General features: G+C 52.0%; 1 protein-coding gene across 1 annotated transcript in view; it reads right to left on the reverse strand.

Moving 5' to 3' along the window:
- Nucleotides 1-19,103, reverse strand: part of LOC136572370 (zinc finger protein 436-like) — a 42,892-nt gene extending 23,789 nt beyond the window's left edge. Inside the window, exons 1-2 of the mRNA XM_066572883.1 lie at nucleotides 19,038-19,103; nucleotides 8,097-8,258 (exon numbers count right to left, since the gene is read on the reverse strand). Of these exons, the coding sequence (XP_066428980.1) occupies nucleotides 8,097-8,201 (105 nt within the window). The 5' untranslated portion in view covers nucleotides 8,202-8,258; nucleotides 19,038-19,103. The remainder of the gene's footprint in view (nucleotides 1-8,096; nucleotides 8,259-19,037) is intronic.
- Between the last annotated feature and the right edge of the window lie 484 nt (nucleotides 19,104-19,587).

The following is a 19,587-nucleotide window of genomic DNA, read 5'->3' on the forward strand; positions in this document are numbered from 1 at the left end:
TTTGGGAGGCAAAATGAAGAAAATAAGCATTTTGCCTCAGTTTTTAAAGTTTTTTTTCCACTTTTTGCCGTGCAGAATAAAAAGCACGCTCATTTTATTGTACATGTCATTATGGATATGGCGATACGAAATATGTGGGATTTTAATTAAAAAAAAATAAAAATGCCAATATAGGAAATAGCACAAAAAAGGGTTTCCCCCCCCCCCTTTTTTTTTTTTTTACACTTTTTATGTCCCTATAAGGGACTTGTACAATTACACTTCTGTCCTGCAATGCGTTATCCCTTGTATTAGTGATTAGTGGCACTGACAATGCAGGATACCTGTATCTGGTGTCCTGTACCATGGCAACCTGTTGGGCTCTCCGAAATTACATCACGAGAGTTTGATGACATCACAGAGGTAGTGTGCTCCCTCTTTGAACCCTTCACATGCCACGATCTACATAGATCGAATCAGGGAAGGGATTAACAGCGGGGGTCGCTGTCTCGATGCATCCCCGCAGGTGTAGGGGGGAGGCTGGTTATCTGTGACAGCTGGCTCCTACTGCCGGATAGTGCGGAATCTCTTCTGATCTCACACTATCCACGTTAGGGTCTGTACGGATCTCATGTTCCATGACCCTAGCGCGACCGAGTCGGTCGGTGAATAGATCCCTATTCCTCTGAAAAAATTCTTTGCTTTCTTGTTTCTGTGATTTCGACAGGGTTTCTGCTATAATCCCTTCCTGGATATTACCCTCCAGCTCTGTGACCAAGCAGGGAGAACCCAGTGAATCCCGCTCCTTCCAGGGTTTTAACAAATTTACATGGTAAATTTGGATGGGCTTTCTCCTACCTGGTTGGAGAACTTTATAATTGACTGTCCCCACTTTTTCCACCACCTCGTATGGTCCTTGCCGCTTGGCAAGAAATGTACTTTCTACTGTAGGGACTAGAACCAGCACCCGATCCCCTGGGTTAAACTGTCTGACTTTGGCTGACCGATTATAGATGTTAGTCTGCCTTTCCTGCACTTGGAGGAGCTGTTCTTTCACTAGTGGCATTATCTTGGCAAGTCTCTCCTGCATTTGGGCCACATGTTCAATGACACTCTTATGTGGGGTGGCTTCACTCTCCCACGTTTCTCTAGCTATGTCAAGCAGTCCATGGGGTTGTCGTGCGTATAATAGCTCAAAGGGGGAAGAACCTCGTGGAGGCTTGTGGTACCTCCCGGATGGAAAATAGTAAATACAGAAGCAAACAGTCCCTATCCCGGCCATCCTTTTCTAGCATATTTTTTAGTGTTTTATTGAATCTTTCCACCAACCCATCTGTCTGGGGGTGGTAGATGGAGGTGCGCAATTGCTTAATCCTCAGTAACTTGCACAGTTCCTTCATCACCTTCGACATAAATGGGGTCCCCTGGTCTGTTAGGATCTCTTTGGGAAGCCCCACCCGGGTGAACATCTGGAACAACTCTTTACCGATACATTTAGAGGAAGTGTTCCTCAGAGGTATTGCTTCTGCATACCTGGTGGCATAGTCCACAATTACAAGGATATACTGGTGACCTCTAGCTGATTTCACTAGGGGTCCCACCAAATCCATAGCGATTCGCTCAAATGGTATTTCAATTATGGGTAGTGGTACCAACAGGCTTCTAAAGTGCAAGATAGGAGCAGATATCTGGCACTGAGGGCAGGATCTGCAGAAATTCTCTATTTCTTTATGGCACCCTGGCCAGAAAAACCTCTGTAAAATACGTTCCTGTGTTTTTTCTGTCCCTAAATGACCGCCCAGTATGTGAGTGTGGGCTAGGTCGAGGACCATACGCCTATATCCACCAGGTATCAGAAGTTGTTTTACCACTTTATTCTTTACTTTCGTTACCCGATATAACAATTCATTAATCAATTCGAAATGGGGAAATCGCACCTCACCCCCTGCCTCTTGGGGTACACCATTGATCACAGAGATATTTTCTCGTGCATTTCTTAAAGTCAGGTCATTAAGCTGTGCAATCCCAAAATTATCCCTGTTCACCTCAAGGTCAGGTACCTGGGGTTCCGGAGTGCGTTCCTCAGAATCAGTCAGTCCTGCAAAGGGAAATTCGTTATACTGATGTTGAACATCTCCCGTGTTGTTCAACGTGCCGATTCCACAGGGCCGCGGTACCTCTGCCCACAGTTCACAAAACAAAGGGAAGTCCCTCCCAATTATCAGTGGGTAGAGTAATTTGTTAACCACCCCCACCTGGTGTACATAGGTTCTGCACACTGTGCGTATGGTCACCTGGACAGCCGGGTATTCTTTGGTGTCCCCGAGTATACAGACCACCCCCAATCTGCCTCAGGGGGCCAGTCCAGTTGAGATAGCTGAGTCCAGTAATGAAATCATGCTCCCTGAGTCCAGCAATGCCGACACTTCCACACCATTTACTGTCACCTGGCACATCTGTGGCTGGGTGTCTCTGTCCACCCCTGTAGCGCAGGTAGAATGTGCCACCAAAGAACAGTCCCAGCCATAGGAGCATTCCACAGGTTCGACCCAGGCTGGACAATGAGCGGCGATATGCCCTGGACTTTGGCACTCCCAGCACATAACGGGGGTGATCGGGTTCCTTCGCATGGGCTCCAAACCTCTCTGGTTCCTTGGCTTCCTTTCTGTAGTGGATTTGGAGCTCTCTCTCCGAGTGTCTGCAGGATGGCTACCGTTCGACTACCGGCCGCTGTGGGGTGTCACGCCCACCAGGTTGTCGATGTTCTCGGGATTTCCCTGTGCAACGCATCGTTGGATAGGCCTGGGCAGAGTCTGTATGAACCGGTCCATCACAACCTTCTCCGCTATTTGTGTAGGCGAGGAGGTTTCCGGTTACAGCCATTTTTGGGCCAGGTGCAAGAGATCAAACATTTGTGACCTGGGCGGTTTGTCTTGGCTCTACTTCCAGTGATGGACTCTCTGTGCTCGGACTGCCATGCTCACCCCCAGGCGAGCCAAAATCTCAGTTTTTAGCTTATCATACTCCCCGGCATCCTGTTGGGGCAAGTCATAATATGCCTTTTGCGGCTCCCCAGTGAGATAAGGGGCTATAACTTCCGCCCATTGTTCTGATGGCAGTTTTTCCCTTGCTACCACCCTTTCAAAGATGGCCAGGTAAGCTTCTACATCATCCTCTGGGGTAATTTTTTGTAACGACCACCTTACGGTATTTAATATGTCCATACTAGTGGATGACTTCTCCTCTTTTCTTTTAGTCTCCATTAGCATCGCCATCTGACGAGTCAGCAGTTGATTTGTTTCTTGCTGCTGAAGCAATGCTTTCTGCTGCTGTGTGCTAGTTGCTGCTAACTGTTTTATTAACTCCTCCATGGCTATGGCAACAGTTTGTTTTTTTCTCGGGGAGTCTTCTACTGTCAGCACCTCTAGCTGTTTTATTAACTCCTCCAGAGCTATGGCAACAGTTTGTTTTTTTCCTCAGGGCGTCTAATACTGCCAGCGCATCCTCCACCACTTGTAGCAACACGGGGGTTAAATAGCACACCAAACGGTCACTTTCGCTTCTTGGTTACTTTATTCACACAATCTTTAGCAGAAACATAGACGACTAGGTCTCCAGAGAAATAATGAACGTTTGCAACAACAAAGTCCTTTTCAATTTTAACCCTCCACAGTCCGGAGGAGGAGCAAGTAAATCCTCAGCTGAGGAAACAATAACAAGTCCGTTGGTTTGCACAGACCTGTGGATGTCCAGAGCGCAGCTGGTCCTTAAGTCTTTGGTATCTCCAGACCCTAGTCCAAGGGCAGGCGTTCCCCCAAGGGTCCTGCTGGAATCACGCAGAGCCTCGTCCACAGAGCCTTTCTGCTCACAAGAGAAGTCACGTTTCAACTGAGCCTGGATCTCCCAGACAGACACACACCTGCCTCTCACTTCCAACTCCTTAAATAGCATGCTGGTTGAGTTGTAAGATCTGGCCTGGGGTAAAAGAGGACCGGTGTACATCACAGAGGCTAATAACCTCTGTCACATATACATTCCACTCCAGACCACACCTCTCACCCTGTTACACACATGAAACACGACATTACTACCGCGAATAGAAGAATCACTGCAGGAGCGAAGACGATAAGAACTAACCCAGTGCTTACTGTCGGCTAAACGACTGCACGAGTGGGTGACGTCACGCAAGTCGGTAGCGCTTGTGTAGATCACCGCTGAAGTATCGCTCACTTCCCGCTCAGTACTTCCCCTTCTATGAGAAGTACTCAGCAGGGAGAGTCAATGTGAGTGACAACTAAAGCATCTGACACCGTGACGCATAGCAGGCGGATATATAAAATGAGGTAGCTGGGATTGGGTGAATACGTGTGTATCTGGGTAAAGAACTGGCAGAGGGTGTTAATAAATGGTTCATAATCTGATTGGGTCACCGTCGCTAGTGGGGGGGTGCCACAGGGTTCAGTATTGGGCCCCATTCTGTTCAATATATTTATCAACGACGTGATAGGTTCTGCACATGGGCGGAGGACTGCGGCGAGGCTGGGAGCAGTGGCACAGGTAGCGCAGAGCCTAGCCAGCGGCTCCAGCATAGAGAACAGTGGCGAGCCAGGGAGCGCCGGGACAGAAGACAGCGCCGCCACTGGGAGCTGCGGCGGCAGAGGCTGGAGGAGGCGCAGGAGGAAAACGCAAAGTGCACCACAACTGTGAGGGGGGGGGGGGGCTGCTGTGGGGTGTAATTATCGCACTGGGGGCCGCTGTGGGGTGTCACTATCACACTGGGGGCCGCTGTGGGGTGTCACTATCGCGCTGGAGGCCGCTGTGGGTTGTCACTATCGCACTGGGGGCCGCTGTGGGGTGTAATTATCGCACTGGGGGCCGCTGTGGGGTGTCACTATCACACTGGGGGCCACAGTGGGGTGTCATTATTGCACTGGGGGACGCCGTGCGGTGTCACTATCACACTGGGGGATGCCGTGCGGTGCCACTATCGCACTGGGGGACGCCGTGCGGTGCCACTATCGCACTGGGGGACGCCGTGCGGTGCCACTATCGCACTGGGGGACGCCGTGCGGTGCCACTATCGCACTGGGGGACGCCGTGGGGTGTCACTATCGCACTGGGGGACGCCGTGGGGTGTCACTATCGCACTGGGGGACGCCGTGGGGTGTCACTATCGCACTGGGGGACGCCGTGGGGTGTCACTATCGCCCTGGGGGACGCTGTGCGGTGTCACTATCGCCCTGGGGGACGCTGTGCGGTGTCACTATCGCCCTGGGGGACGCTGTGCGGTGTCACTATCGCCCTGGGGGACGCTGTGCGGTGTCACTATCGCCCTGGGGGACGCTGTGGGGTGTCACTATCCCACTGGGGGACGCTGTGGGGTGTCACTATCCCACTGGGGGACGCTGTGGGGTGTCACTATCCCACTGGGGGACGCTGTGGGGTGTCACTATCCCACTGGGGGACGCTGTGGGGTGTCACTATCCCACTGGGGGACGCTGTGGGGTGTCACTATCCCACTGGGGGACGCTGTGGGGTGTCACTATCCCACTGGGGGACTCTGTGGGGTGTCACTATCCCACTGGGGGACGCTGTGGGGTGTCACTATCCCACTGGGGGACGCTGTGGGATGTCACTATCACACTGGGGGACGCTGTGGGGTGTCACTATCGCACTGGGGGACGCTGTGGGGTGTAATTATCGCACTGGGGGCCGCTGTGGGGTGTCACTATCACACTGCGGGACGCTGTGGGGTGTCACTATCACACTGGGGGCCGCTGTGGGGTGTCACTATCGCTCTGGGGGCCGCTGTGGGGTGTCACTATCGCCCTGGGGGACGCTGTGGGGTGTCACTATCGCCCTGGGGGACGCTGTGCGGTGTCACTATCCCACTGGGGGACGCTGTGGGGTGTCACTATCCCACTGGGGGACGCTGTGGGGTGTCACTATCGCCCTGGGGGACGCTGTGGGGTGTCACTATCGCCCTGGGGGACGCTGTGCGGTGTCACTATCGCCCTGGGGGACGCTGTGCGGTGTCACTATCGCCCTGGGGGACGCTGTGCGGTGTCACTATCGCCCTGGGGGACGCTGTGCGGTGTCACTATCGCCCTGGGGGACGCTGTGCGGTGTCACTATCGCCCTGGGGGACGCTGTGGGATGTCCCTATTACACTTGGAGACGCTGTGGGATGTCACTATCCCACTGGGGGATGCTGTAGGATGTCACTATCCCACTGGGGGACGCTGTGGGGTGTCACTATCGCACTGGGGGACGCTGTGGGGTGTCACTATCACACTGAGGGACGCCCTGGGGTGTTACTATCACACTGGGGGATGCTGTGAGCTGTCACTATGACACTGGGGGACGCTGTGGGGTGTCACTATCACACTTGGGGACGCTGTGGGGTGTTACTATCACACTGGGGGACGCTGTGGGGTGTTACTATCACACTGGGGGACGCTGTGGGGTGTTACTATCACACTGGGGGACGCTGTGGGGTGTCACTATCACACTGGGGGACGCTGTGGGGTGTCACTATCACACTTGGGGACGCTGTGGGGTGTCACTATTACACTTGGGGACGCTGTGGGGTGTCACTATTACACTTGGGGACGCTGTGGGATGTCACTATTACACTTGGGGACGCTGTGGGGTGGTAGGGCTGTATCAAAATAGACAGCTGCAGATTACGACTGCTTTTTGGATGCAGAAATGCTGCAGAATTTTCCACAGTATTTTCCGCTGAGGACATTCTGCAGTATTTCCGCATCCAAAAAGCAGTCAGAATCTGCACTCTGTCTATTTTGAAACAGCCCGGTCCTTTTTAGAACAATGCGGGTAAAATCATACATCGTGATAAGCCCCGCCCCCTGACGTGTTGGCACTTTGTGATAAATAAGTGGGTTTTGGGTTGCATTTTGGGCACTCGGTCTCTAAAAGGGTCGCCATCACCGATCTAGGAGGTCAGCTGGGAGGGAAAGGAGAGGTGAAAAGAACGAGGAATCAAGGATACTCTGGGTGTACTCGTGTGGTGAATGGGTGTCTGTTGGGGCCCCGGCCCATCCACTACCCCCTCAGCTCTACTCTATAAATCCTGGCCCTCTTCGGGACAGCCTTTTACTTCCATTCCCAGGTTCAGTGTTTATATGGTTTGATCCGTGGCGTTCTCGGTTAACTTGAATTCCTGAGTACTTTTGTAAATTTGCTCTAATTCTTGATATATTTAGTCATATAGTAAATCTAAATCTGATTGTTCTAGTTACAGACGGCAGACGTTCGCTTAGATAATTATGTTTTCTCTCATTTCTTGGTTAGCACATCCCATGATCGACATTCTTTGCTTGTTTTAAACTGTTGTTAATAGAGAAGATGGAACCTCTGCAGCGCCACCTATTGGAAGGCAGCAGTCCTGCAAGTCAATGTCAGACATTTTAGACAAGCCTTATAACAATGACTGGGAATTGTAAGCCAAGTCAGAATCCATACACAGACAGCTGTTTCGGGGTGTTTGCCCCCATCAGTGTGCAGTAGGATTCTGGCTTGGCTAGTGAGAGGCCTGTGATGTAGGTCAGGAAGGGTATTCTTTCTCCTTCACACTGATGAGGGGCAAACCCCCCCCAAACAGCTGTCTGTATATGGTATTCTGGCTTTGGTTTACAATTCCCAGTCATTGTTATAGGGCTTACCTAAAAAGTCTGACACTGACTTTTGGCAAGGCTGCCTTCCAATAGATGGCGCTGTAGAGGTATTGTTCCATCTTCCCGATTTGCATATTTCCCAGAGGAGCCTCCTCACACCTTCTAGGTGCTCCTTAAGGAGAACCGATACCCTTCCTGAATTGTTGTTCATCCCCTAGTGGCCCCTGTTTGTGGGGAAAAAAGCCTTAAATAAAGAATTAATAAAACAAAAGAAAATGTAGTTTACTGCTAGAGTAGAAGATTGGTTACTGCAGTATCTGACTAGCTTCATGTTCTCCGCTGTACTTCTCCTGGACGGTCAGAGTTCTGCTGCCCAGGACGCTGGACTCTTCCTGTCACTTCCTGTTACATCACTTCCCTTCCCTTAGTCTGGTCTGTTAACTAACACAATAAAGACAGTATGAATATGAAGACGTTCACCTCTCCGGTCAGCAGGTAGAGGATCTCCAAGGTGAAGTTTAATATTCTTCTGCTAATCTCATTTCTGTCCTTGTCCATCCTTGGTGGGCCGTTCGGAAGGAGCATTTGGGATGAGACTATGAGAAGACTGGATGGACCGGAGGGTTGTAGCACTGCCGCCACCTTTATGAGAGAAGAGGCACCAAATCACACAGGGGAGCGGGCTGGGAGGGAGGAGTCCAGTGTAGTCATGGGATGCAGGCTCCACCGCTGATAGACAGATTTCTCCCTATTATCATGCACACCACTGTAATTGGTAATACAACAAACAGAATGACCCATATTTAACCCTTTGCAGGTAGTCATTTGTTTGCTGTTTCATATTTGTTTACTCCTTTCAACTTTCAAAAAACTCATCATAGCCCTTTCCTTTTTCCTGCAGCCATCTGTTATTGGTGGAGCGAATTGTATTTTTCATTGGTGCCATTAAACATTTCTACACGGGGTGAAATGTAGAGAAAAACAAACACAATCGCACCATTTTGGGAGGGTCTCTCCCTTCTGCCACACACACGGATATGGGTCAGTGCGAGTCCGACAAGACCAAATACCAAATTTATGGGGTTGTTTTGTTGCACTAGTTTTAAAAAAAAAAAAAAAGTTTTAAGTTATTTTCTAGAGTTGTGTTTTTTTTTCTCACACCGTTCATCGTGCCGAACAAATATTACATTTGTTCTGTCAGAAGAATTGCAAGTGGGAACTAAATTGTTACCGGCTGTGATTGGAGTTCTAAGGCCACATTCACATGAGCACAAAACTGTTTTGGGCCATATACATGTGACGCTTTCCCTCACAGCGATGCTAAATCGCAGTATGTCCTATCTTTTTACGTCCTTCGGAACGCTTCGCCTATTGTTTTCAATGAGACAGTCAAACACATCACGCGCCGTACGATGTGAGGTTTCCCATTGAAAAAAATGGGAAACACTTAATGATTCTCTGATGTGCGTGAAAAAAGCGCTGGAGGATGGTAATTTCACAGAAGTGATGCGCGGTCTTTTCCGTGCGTCCGCACGTTGGTAAACCTGATACCGGGCAGGGTTTCTCAGACTGACATCACACTCGCCTGTGTGAATGTAGCCTAGCCGTGGCTGTTAGAAATACGTGTTCGTGGTTAATCACATGTGCTGGGCAGCTCGACTCCTGTGCCCACTCCATACCAACCGCGCACATCCATGGTACATGGAAGGTGGATATTGTTTCTTTAGCTTGATCAACTCCAAAAAACATTCAGCACCTCCGAGTCTGTAAAAGCCCGGCCTATTCAAATATACATTTCTTTTTGTGAAAATTGCACAAAAACATCTAATGTCAACTTAACCTCCCAGAGAATCGGCCCCCATGAACAGCGGTCCTGAACTACGAGAATGAGCGGCCGGCTGAGGAGACTCACAAGCAAGACCTGCAGGTGTATGCCGAAACCTCCTGCCCCTCGTGCCCCTGTAATCTGGGGGCTCCTCAGCGATCCTGATTATAGTCATTCAGGGACGGTTTTTTTCTTCTTACCATAGATTCTCTTTAACCCTTTACTGACTGCCCGCATGTGTAGAATAAGTTGCTGTATGCGGTGTCTTGTGCCGCCCTGCAGCAAGTCTCCGGCTGTCTGATGACAACCGAGCTCCTGCTCTAACTGCCAGGATTGGAGGAACCGTTGATCCTGACCATTTAACCCTTTAACGTCAGAGGTAAAGAGTGACTACTACATGAGCTAAGGCCCTCCCTTAGAGATTCTGTTAGTACCCTCCAGCACGGATCCGCCCTGGACGATATAGCGCACGTGCTGCAGTATTACGAGGTCATAACGGAGGCTCGAGGACACCTATTAGAGTCAACGATTCCTTTCTGCCATTGGACGAGTGCAGCGTTCTGTTTTCCCATGAAGTAGCAGGAAAACAGAAAGCCGGACAGAAGGTGATCCCCGCGGTGTCCTGAGCCGCACCAGTGAGCCCTCTGCAGTCAGCCCTGGGGACCTACAAGAATAAGCCCGCTGCTGGGGCAAAAGTCATGACAACAGAGTATTATGGCGTGTGTCCATTATGGTAAATTGCGTCTCGCGCCGCCTCCAGCACTTCCCTGAGGCCGCCGCTCACAAACGGATTTTTGCTGTGGAATTTTTTCACGAGTGTAAAAACGCCTGAACTCACCGATTTAATTAAAGAGGTCCGTAATTACTTAATAACCCGCTAAGGACCAAGTGCAGTAAATATGGCGCCTAGTCCTGGGCTTTTATCATGGCTAATAGCAAAAATATGGTGCGGGATTAAAGCTTCCGCTTCTCAGTCACAGCAGAGACCCCGGGGGAGAAGGGGTTTCACAATGAGCGCTGCCTACTAAAAAGTGGAAGTGTTTCTTCCACTACGGGCGACGGCGGTCAAGTGATGACCGGGTGCCCCTGCTACATCAGAGCTGCAGGGTCCTAGTAGACCCTGATCAGCTCTGCCAGTGACTATTGTTACTCTAGCGGATGTTTCCCCTATAACTGGGGCTCCTATGGATGCAGCTCCTACGGATTCCCCAGCTACAGGGAAAAAGTGTGTAATAAATATAAAAAAGACTGTGAATGACCCGCAGAGGTTTTAAGTGATGTGACGGGGGCTACACCGTAGAGGAGGATGAAAATAGGGACAAGAATAAGTTTAAAGAAAAGAATTAAATAAAAAAAATAATCTGTATATAAATAAATGTATGTCTGCGTGTCTGTCTGTATGTCTGTGTGCGTGTCTGTGTGTGTGTTTGTCCTTTATGCATTACTACACCATTCATCCGATCGCCATGACACTTTGGGAAGTTGCTGAGTACACTCCTGGGAAGATTACTGGCATAGTACAACTATCCTACGATAAATGGCGCACGTGCGAGGATCATCGACAGTTATGCCCCCCAGACAAAGATCGTTTGATTTCCATCTCAAGCACAAAAGCAAAAGGCATTACGAGCAACGGGATGCGTGTTCAACTACAAAATGACGCATCCGCCGAACGTATTGCAAGACAATTGCTGGATATTGAGAATGCTGAGGTAAAATGAAAGCTGTGCTGTGATTGGTTGCTATATATTATACTGCTGAGGTAACATGAAAGCTGCACTGTGATTGGTTGCTATTTCTTATACCGTTGAGGTAACATGAAAGCTGTGCTGTGATTGGTTGTTATATATTATACCACTGAGGTAAAATGAAAGCTGTGCAGTGATTGGTTGCTATATATAATACCGCAGAGGTAACATAAAAGCTGCGCTGTGATTGGTTGCTATTTCTTATACTGCTGAGGTAACATGAAAGCTGTGCTGTGATTGGTGGCTACTTCTTATACTGCTGAGGTAAAATGAAAGCTGTGCTGCGATTGGTTGTTATTAGAGATGAGCGAACGTGTCCGTAACGGACACATCCGCACCCGGACACCGGCTTTAGCGAACACTGGAGTGTTCGCGCGTAAGTGTCCGGGTGCCGCCGGGGGGCGGGGAGATGCGCGGCGGCGCGGGCGGCAGTAGCGGGGAACAGGGGGGAGCCCTCTCTCTCTCCCTCTCCCCCCCGCTCCCCGCCGCACCCCCCCGCGCTGCCACGGCGGCCCCCGAACTTTTTCGCCCGAACACCGAGGTGTTCGCAAAGTTCGGTGTTCGGGCGAAAAAGGGGCGGGGCCGAACGTGTTCGCTCATCTCTAGTTGTTATATATCATACCGCTGAGGTAACATGTAAGCTGTGCTGCGATTGGTTGTTATATATTATACTGCTGAGGTAACATGAAAGCTGTGATGTGATTGGTTGTTATCTATGTATATAAAAACAAATGTATATATGTCTGTCTTCGCAGCAAAGTGTGATGGGTAAGCTAGTATTATATATTTAGAAGGAAACGACCCAAAGCCGTCACCGTATCCGCCATGTAATCCGAAACCATAAATATCAATAAGCGGCACAAAGTGAGGGACCCGCTCCTGTACTTCATTTTAGCGTAGATTTACTTATTAAAAACACAAGCGTCAGGCTGGGCTCCCACGGGGCGGAATCCCACCGAAAATCTCTTGGCTTTGCCGGAGTGAAAAACCGCAAGATTTCCCCAATAAAGCGCAGTTTCAAAGCCTGCGGCACTAAGCAGCGGGTTTCCGAGCGGCAGCATACTTTTCCATTGCAGCTGGCGCTCCCATAGAGAGGAGCGCGGCCACGACAAAAAAAATAGAGACACATGCTGCGGCTGGGGTATCCGCGCCCCAGCGCCGGCTTTGTCGTGACAGATTAGCTGTCCCGTGTGGATGAGATTTTTGACAAATCTCGTCCACATGGCTGGCTAATACCGGGACTAGCGGCCGCAAGTGGATTTGCCACAGTGAAATTCCGCACGAAATTTCGGCGGCAAATCTGCCCTGTGTGAACCCAGCCGAAATGTTTTTAAAAACAAAAGAAAACATTTGTTTAGCCTTTTATCCCCAATTAAACTAAAGAACGGGAAAAAAGTCAGTAAAAAAAAAAAATAAAAATTTTAAAAATAGCCCTCATATGCCACGGAAAAAAAATTGCAGCAAAAATTATTTCGGTAGTCGAAGAAAAAAAGAAAAAAAAAAAAAAAAAAAAGAGAGCAGCACATGGGTAAAATGCTAAAGGTGTCCGGTCTTTAAGGGGTTAGAAATGCGAAGTGAACAGAGAGAATCCGCCCATGCGACGGCGTCCGCACTAGATTTTACACTAGAATCCAACGGAAATCATGGCTGAACCCTACAACAGCTCGCAGCGGGCACGGATCTGAAGGTTGCGCCAAATGTATTAAATGGCTCGTGCGTCCTGACAGAAGCGCCAACTTTACTTAGACCAGCGTCTGAACCTGCGGGGGGAGTAAATAAAATGCGTTAGGGTGCGTTTACACGGGTGAGCTTTGTGCGATACCGCCCTGGCAGATATGTGATTTTTACAAAAATGCAATGTTTGGCAAAAAACCTGCACTGGAATGGCAGCAAGTGCAATTCTTGAACGTCTAGAAACTCTGCATTATTCCCAACGGGAGCAGATTAGAGTCGCGTCACGCCTCCATCGACACGTCAGCGCAGCGCCATATTTTATGTAGATTCTATAGGGTAGAATGGGTGATATTCCGCCAAAATAGGCCGAGCTGCAGGTTTTCTCTCGCATATCATACATGTAATACCCCCATTAACTACAACGGGCTCTTTTCCCATACAATTTCTGCGCATTCTGCAACCCACCCCCTCTCCCCGCAGGACGAGCGCCTGTGTAAACGCGTCCTTCATGTACAGTAGTTAGAAGAAGAAAAAAAACAGCATTAGCAAACTAACTACAAAAACCGCCATTATTCAGTATTGTCCCATTACAACAAGTACAGCAGATGCACCACATTACCCGACGACCCGGAACCCCAGAAACTCAGCAAAAACACCTGAGGATTCGCCATGTACCCGCCAAACCAGAACCCCAGGAACTCAGCAACAACTACTGAGGACACGTATTGTGCCCCACCGAAAGAGAACCCCAAGAACTCAGCAAGAACTCCTGAGGATGCGTATTGTGCCCCACCGAAAGAGAACCCCAAGAACTCAGCAAGAACTCCTGAGGATGCGCCACATGTCCCGCCAAACCAGAACCTGAAGAACTCAGCAACAACACCTGAGGATTCGCCATGTACCCGGCCAAACCAGAACCCCAGGAACTCAGCAACAAGTCCTGTGGACGTGCCATGTACCCGACCAAACCAGAACCCCAGGAACTCAGCAACAACTCCTGAGGACGCGTATTGTGCCCCGCCAAACCAGAAGTCCAGGAACTCAGCAACAACTCCTGGGGATGCGCATTGTGCCCTGCCGAACCAGAACCCCAGGAACTCTGCAAAAAGTTCTGGGGACGTGCCATGTACCCGGCCGAACCAGAACCCAAAAACTCAGCAACAACTCCTGAGGACGCGCCATGTGCCCCCCTGAACCAGAACCCCAGGAACTCAGCAACAAGTCCTGAGCACGTGCCATGTACCCCGCCGACCTGGAACCCCAGGAGCTCAGCAACAAGTCCTGAGGATGCGCCACGTACGCCGCCGAACCAGAACTCCAGGAGTTCAGCAATAAGTCCTGTAGACATGCCACGTGACCAGGAACCTCAGTAACTCAGCAACAAGTCCTGCAGATGCGCCACGTGACCCGGAACCCAAGGAACTCAGCAACAAGTCCGGCGGACATGCCACATACCCCGCCGACCCGTAACGCCAAAAACTCAGCAAAAAGTTCTGTGGACGCACCCCATCGACCACGGAACCCCAGAAACTCAGTGACGAATCCTGCAGGCGCGCCACATTTCCCGCTGACCAGGAATTCCAGGAACTCAGTAACAAGTCTAGCTGAGGTACCACATATCTCGCCAACCTGGAACCCCAGGAACTCAGCAACATGTCCAGCGGACGCGCCCTGTACCCCACCCACCCGGCACCCCATGTACCTCGCCCGGAACCCTAGGAGCTCAGCAACAAGTCCTGAGGATGCGCCATGTACCCCGTCGAACCAGAACCCCAGAAACCTAGCAACAACTTCTGAGGACGCGCAATGTGCCCTGCCGAACCAGAACCCCAGAAACTCAGCAACAACTCCTGAGGACGCGCCATGTGCCCTGCCGAACCAGAACCCCAGAAACTCAGCAACAACTCCTGAGGACGCGCCATGTGTCCCCCTGAACCAGAACCCCAGGAACTCAGCAATAAGTCCTGAGGACATGCCATGTACCCCGCCGACCTAGAACCCCAGAAGCTCAGCAACAAGTCCTGAGTATGCGCCACGTACGCCGCTGAACCAGAACCCCAGGAGCTCAGCAATAAGTCCTGTAGAGTGCCACGTGACCAGGAACCTCAGTAACTCAGCAACAAGTCCTGCCCGCCACGTGACCCGATACCCCAGGAACTCAGCAACAAGTCCGGCAGACGTGCCATATACCCCGCCGACCCGTAACGACAGAAACTCAGCAACAAGTTCTGTGGACGCACCCCATCGACCATGGAACCCCAGAAACTCAGTGACGAATCCTGCAGGCGCACCACATTTCCTGCTGATCGGGAACTCCAGGAACTCAGCAACAAGTCTAGCTGAGGTACCACATATCTCGCCAACCTGGAACCCCAGGAACTCAGCAACAAGTCAGGCAGACGCGCCCTGTACCCCGCCCACCAGGCACCCCAGGTACTCAGCAACAAGTCTGGCGAACGTGCCATGTACCTCGCCCAGAACCCTTGGAACTCAGCAACAAGTCTAGCTGAGGCACCACATATCTCGCCAACCTGGAACCTCAGGAACTCAGCAACAAGTCCGGCAGACACGCCCTGTACCCCGCCCACCCGGAACCCCAGGAACTCAACAACAAGTCTGTCGGACGTGCCATGTACCCCTCCCGGAACCCTAGGAACTCAACAACAAGTCCTGCGGACGTGCCATGTACCCCTCCGACCTGGAACCTCAGGAACTCAACAACAAGTCCTGCGGACGTGCCCCGCCCGGAAACCCCAGAAGCTCAGCAACAATTCCTAAGGACGTGCCATGTGCCCCGCTGAACCAGAACCCCAGGAACTCAGCAACAAGTTCTGAGGACGTGCCATGTACCCCGCCGACCAGGAACCTCAGCAACAAGTCCTGAGCATGCGCCACATACCCCGCTTAACCAGAACCCCATGAGCTCAGCAATAAATTCTGCAGACGTGCCCCATGACCGGGAACCTCAGTAACTCAGCAAAGAGTCCGGCAGACGTGCCACATACCCCGCCGACCCGTACCGCCAGAAACTCAGCAACAAGTCCTGTGGACACACCCCATCGACCACGGAACCCCAGAAACTCAGTGACGAATCCTGCAGGCGAGCCATATTTCCCGCTGACTGAAAACTCCAGGAACTTAGTAGCAAGTCTAGCTGAGGTACCACATATCTCGCCAACCTGGAACCCAAGGAACTCAGCAACATGTCCAGCGGACGCGCCCTGTACCCCGCCCACCCGGCACCCCAGGAGCTCAGCAACAAGTCTGTTGGACGTGCCATGTACCTCGCCCGGAACCCTAGGAACTCAGCAACAACTCCTGAGGATGCGCATTGTGCCCTGCCGAACCAGCACCCCAGGAACTCAGCAACAAGTCCTGAGGACGCACCATGTACCCCGCCGACCTGGAACCCCAGGAACTCAGCAACCAGTCTTGAGGATGCACCATGTACCTGGCCGAACCAGAACCCAAGGAGCTCAGCAACACGTCCTGAGGATGCACCATGTACCCGGCCGAACCAGAACCCAAGGAGCTCAGCAACAAGTCTTGAGGATGCACCATGTATCCGGCCGAACCAGAACCCAAGGAGCTCAGCAACAAGTCCTGAGGATGCACCATGTACCCGGCCGAACCAGAACCCAAGGAGCTCAGCAACAAGTCTTGAGGATGCACCATGTACCCGGCCGAACCAGAACCCAAGGAGCTCAGCAACAAGTCCTGAGGATGCACCATGTACCCGGCCGAACCAGAACCCAAGGAGCTCAGCAACACGTCCTGAGGATGCACCATGTACCCGGCCGAACCAGAACCCAAGGAGCTCAGCAACACGTCCTGAGGATGCACCATGTACCCGGCCGAACCAGAACCCAAGGAGCTCAGCAACAACTCCTGAGGATGCACCTTGTACCCAGCCGAACCAGAACCCAAGGAGCTCAGCAACAACTCCTGAGGATGCACCTTGTACCCGGCCGAACCAGAACCCAAGGAGCTCAGCAACAAGTCCTGAGGATGTACCATGTACCCGGCCGAACCAGAACCCAAGGAGCTCAGCAACAAGTCCTGAGGATGCACCATGTACCCGGCCGAACCAGAACCCCAGGAGCTCAGCAACACGTCCTGAAGATGCACCATGTACCCGGCCGTAGCAGAACCCAAGGAGCTCAGCAACTGGTCCTGAGGATGCACCATGTACCCGGCCGAACCAGAACCCAAGGAGCTCAGCAACAACTCCTGAGGATGCACCATGTACCCGGCCGAACCAGAACCCAAGGAGCTCAGCAACAAGTCCTGAGGATGCACCATGTACCCGGCCGAACCAGAACCCAAGGAGCTCAGCAACAAGTCCTGAGGATGCACCATGTACCCGGCCGAACCAGAACCCAAGGAGCTCAGCAACAAGTCCTGAGGATGCACCATGTACCCGGCCGAACCAGAACCCAAGGAGCTCAGCAACAAGTCCTGAGGATGCACCATGTACCCGGCCGAACCAGAACCCAAGAAGCTCAGCAACAAGTCCTGAGGATGCACCATGTACCCGGCCGAACCAGCACCCAAGGAGCTCAGCAACACGTCCTGAGGATGCACCATGTACCCGGCCGAACCAGAACCCCAGGAGCTCAGCAACAAGTCCTGAGGATGCACCATGTACCCGGCCGAACCAGAACCCCAGGAGCTCAGCAACAAGTCCTGAGGACGCACCATGTACCCGGCCAAACCAGAACCCAAGGAGCTCAGCAACAAGTCCTGAGGATGCACCATGTACCCGGCCGAACCAGAACCCCAGGAGCTCAGCAACAAGTCCTGAGGATGCACCATGTACCCGGCCGAACCAGAACCCCAGGAGCTCAGCAACAAGTCCTGAGGATGCACCATGTACCCGGCCGAACCAGAACCCAAGGAGCTCAGCAACAAGTCCTGAGGACGTGCCATGTACCCGGCCAAACCAGAACCCAAGGAGCTCAGCAACAAGTCCTGAGGATGCACCATGTACCCGGCCGAACCAGAACCCCAGGAGCTCAGCAACAAGTCCTGAGGATGCACCATGTACCCGGCCGAACCAGAACCCCAGGAGCTCAGCAACAAGTCCTGAGGATGCACCATGTACCCGGCCGAACCAGAACCCAAGGAGCTCAGCAACAAGTCCTGAGGACGTGCCATGTACCCGGCCGAACCAGAACCCAAGGAGCTCAGCAACAAGTCCTGAGGATGTACCATGTACACGGCCGAACCGGAACCCAAGGAGCTCAGCAACAAGTCCTGAGGATGCACCATGTACCCGGCCGAACCAGAACCCAAGGAGCTCAGCAACAAGTCCTGAGGATGCACCATGTACCCGGCCGAACCAGAACCCCAGGAGCTCAGCAACAAGTCCTGAGGATGCACCATGTACCCGGCCGAACCAGAACCCAAGGAGCTCAGCAACAAGTCCTGAGGATGCACCATGTACCCGGCCGAACCAGAACCCAAGGAGCTCAGCAACAAGTCCTGAGGATGCACCATGTACCCGGCCGAACCAGAACCCAAGGAGCTCAGCAACAAGTCCTGAGGATGTACCATGTACCCGGCCGAAGCAGAACCCAAGGAGCTCAGCAACAAGTCCTGAGGATGCACCATGTACCCGGCCGAACCAGAACCCAAGGAGCTCAGCAACAAGTCCTGAGGATGCACCATGTACCCGGCCGAACCAGAACCCAAGGAGCTCAGCAACAAGTCCTGAGGACGTGCCATGTACCCCGCTGACCTGGAACTCAGCAACAAGTCCTGCGGACGCGCCTCGCTACCCGGAACCCCAGGAGCTCAGTAGCGAAGCCGTCGTGAAACCTGCTACATACAAAAAAATATTAACGCAAAAATCGCCATTTTCTGGAGTCTCGCAGCAAAATGATCCCATAAACTAGTCGGTAACAGAAATGGGGCTCCTCCCTCGTAAAAGCCTCAACAGACATAGCTGGTCAGTAAGGGGTTAAAGGCTATCTGCCGCTCTAACGGCCCCCATCAGAGGGTCACAGATCAGGCCTTGTAGTCAGGACTGACCCCGCCCACCCAAGGGAGCAGGGAGAAAGCTGTCAATCAGCGGAGGGCGCGGCCGCTGAGGACGAGGACGAGGACGAGGAGCGCCGGGTATGCGGGGGGCGGGGGATGTATACAAGGTGTGTAGGAGGGGGAGCCGCTTACTGAGGACCGGACGCTCCATACACCGGCAGCACACCGCGAGAGCACAAGGACCTGTGTGATGTCACCGCCATGTGACCAGTCACATGACGGGGCGGAGCTCAGCTGCGGCGAAGAGGCGGTTCTGGAAGCGAAGGGGACAGTCATGTGACCTAAAGAGTGGAGCTCCTGTGGTTGCTATGGAAGGTGATGCAGCCAGCAGTTGCCTAGATGGCTAGAAGCAGGGAACATGCTGGGAGTTGTAGTTCTTCTAGCTCCCACCTGTAATGTCCTTTCATAACCCTTAATAGCAGCCTGGTCATGCTGGCAGTTGTAGTTCCCTTCTATTGTATTTCCTATCTATATTCTCTCATATCCAAAACTGACTGGGCCTGCTGAGACTTGTAGTTCTTCCTGTAAGGCCTATTTATAACCTGTAATGACAGTGTGGGCATGCTGGAACCTGTAGTTCTCACCTGTAGTAGCACAGTATGTAGGCCCATGTCCATCCAGTTCAGCCTACTACCCCTAATGTTGATCCAGAGGAAGAAAAATAAACCCCAAGGAGGTAGAA

The sequence above is a fragment of the Eleutherodactylus coqui genome, chromosome 7 (assembly GCF_035609145.1).
Source record: "Eleutherodactylus coqui strain aEleCoq1 chromosome 7, aEleCoq1.hap1, whole genome shotgun sequence".
Taxonomy (NCBI): domain Eukaryota; kingdom Metazoa; phylum Chordata; class Amphibia; order Anura; family Eleutherodactylidae; genus Eleutherodactylus; species Eleutherodactylus coqui.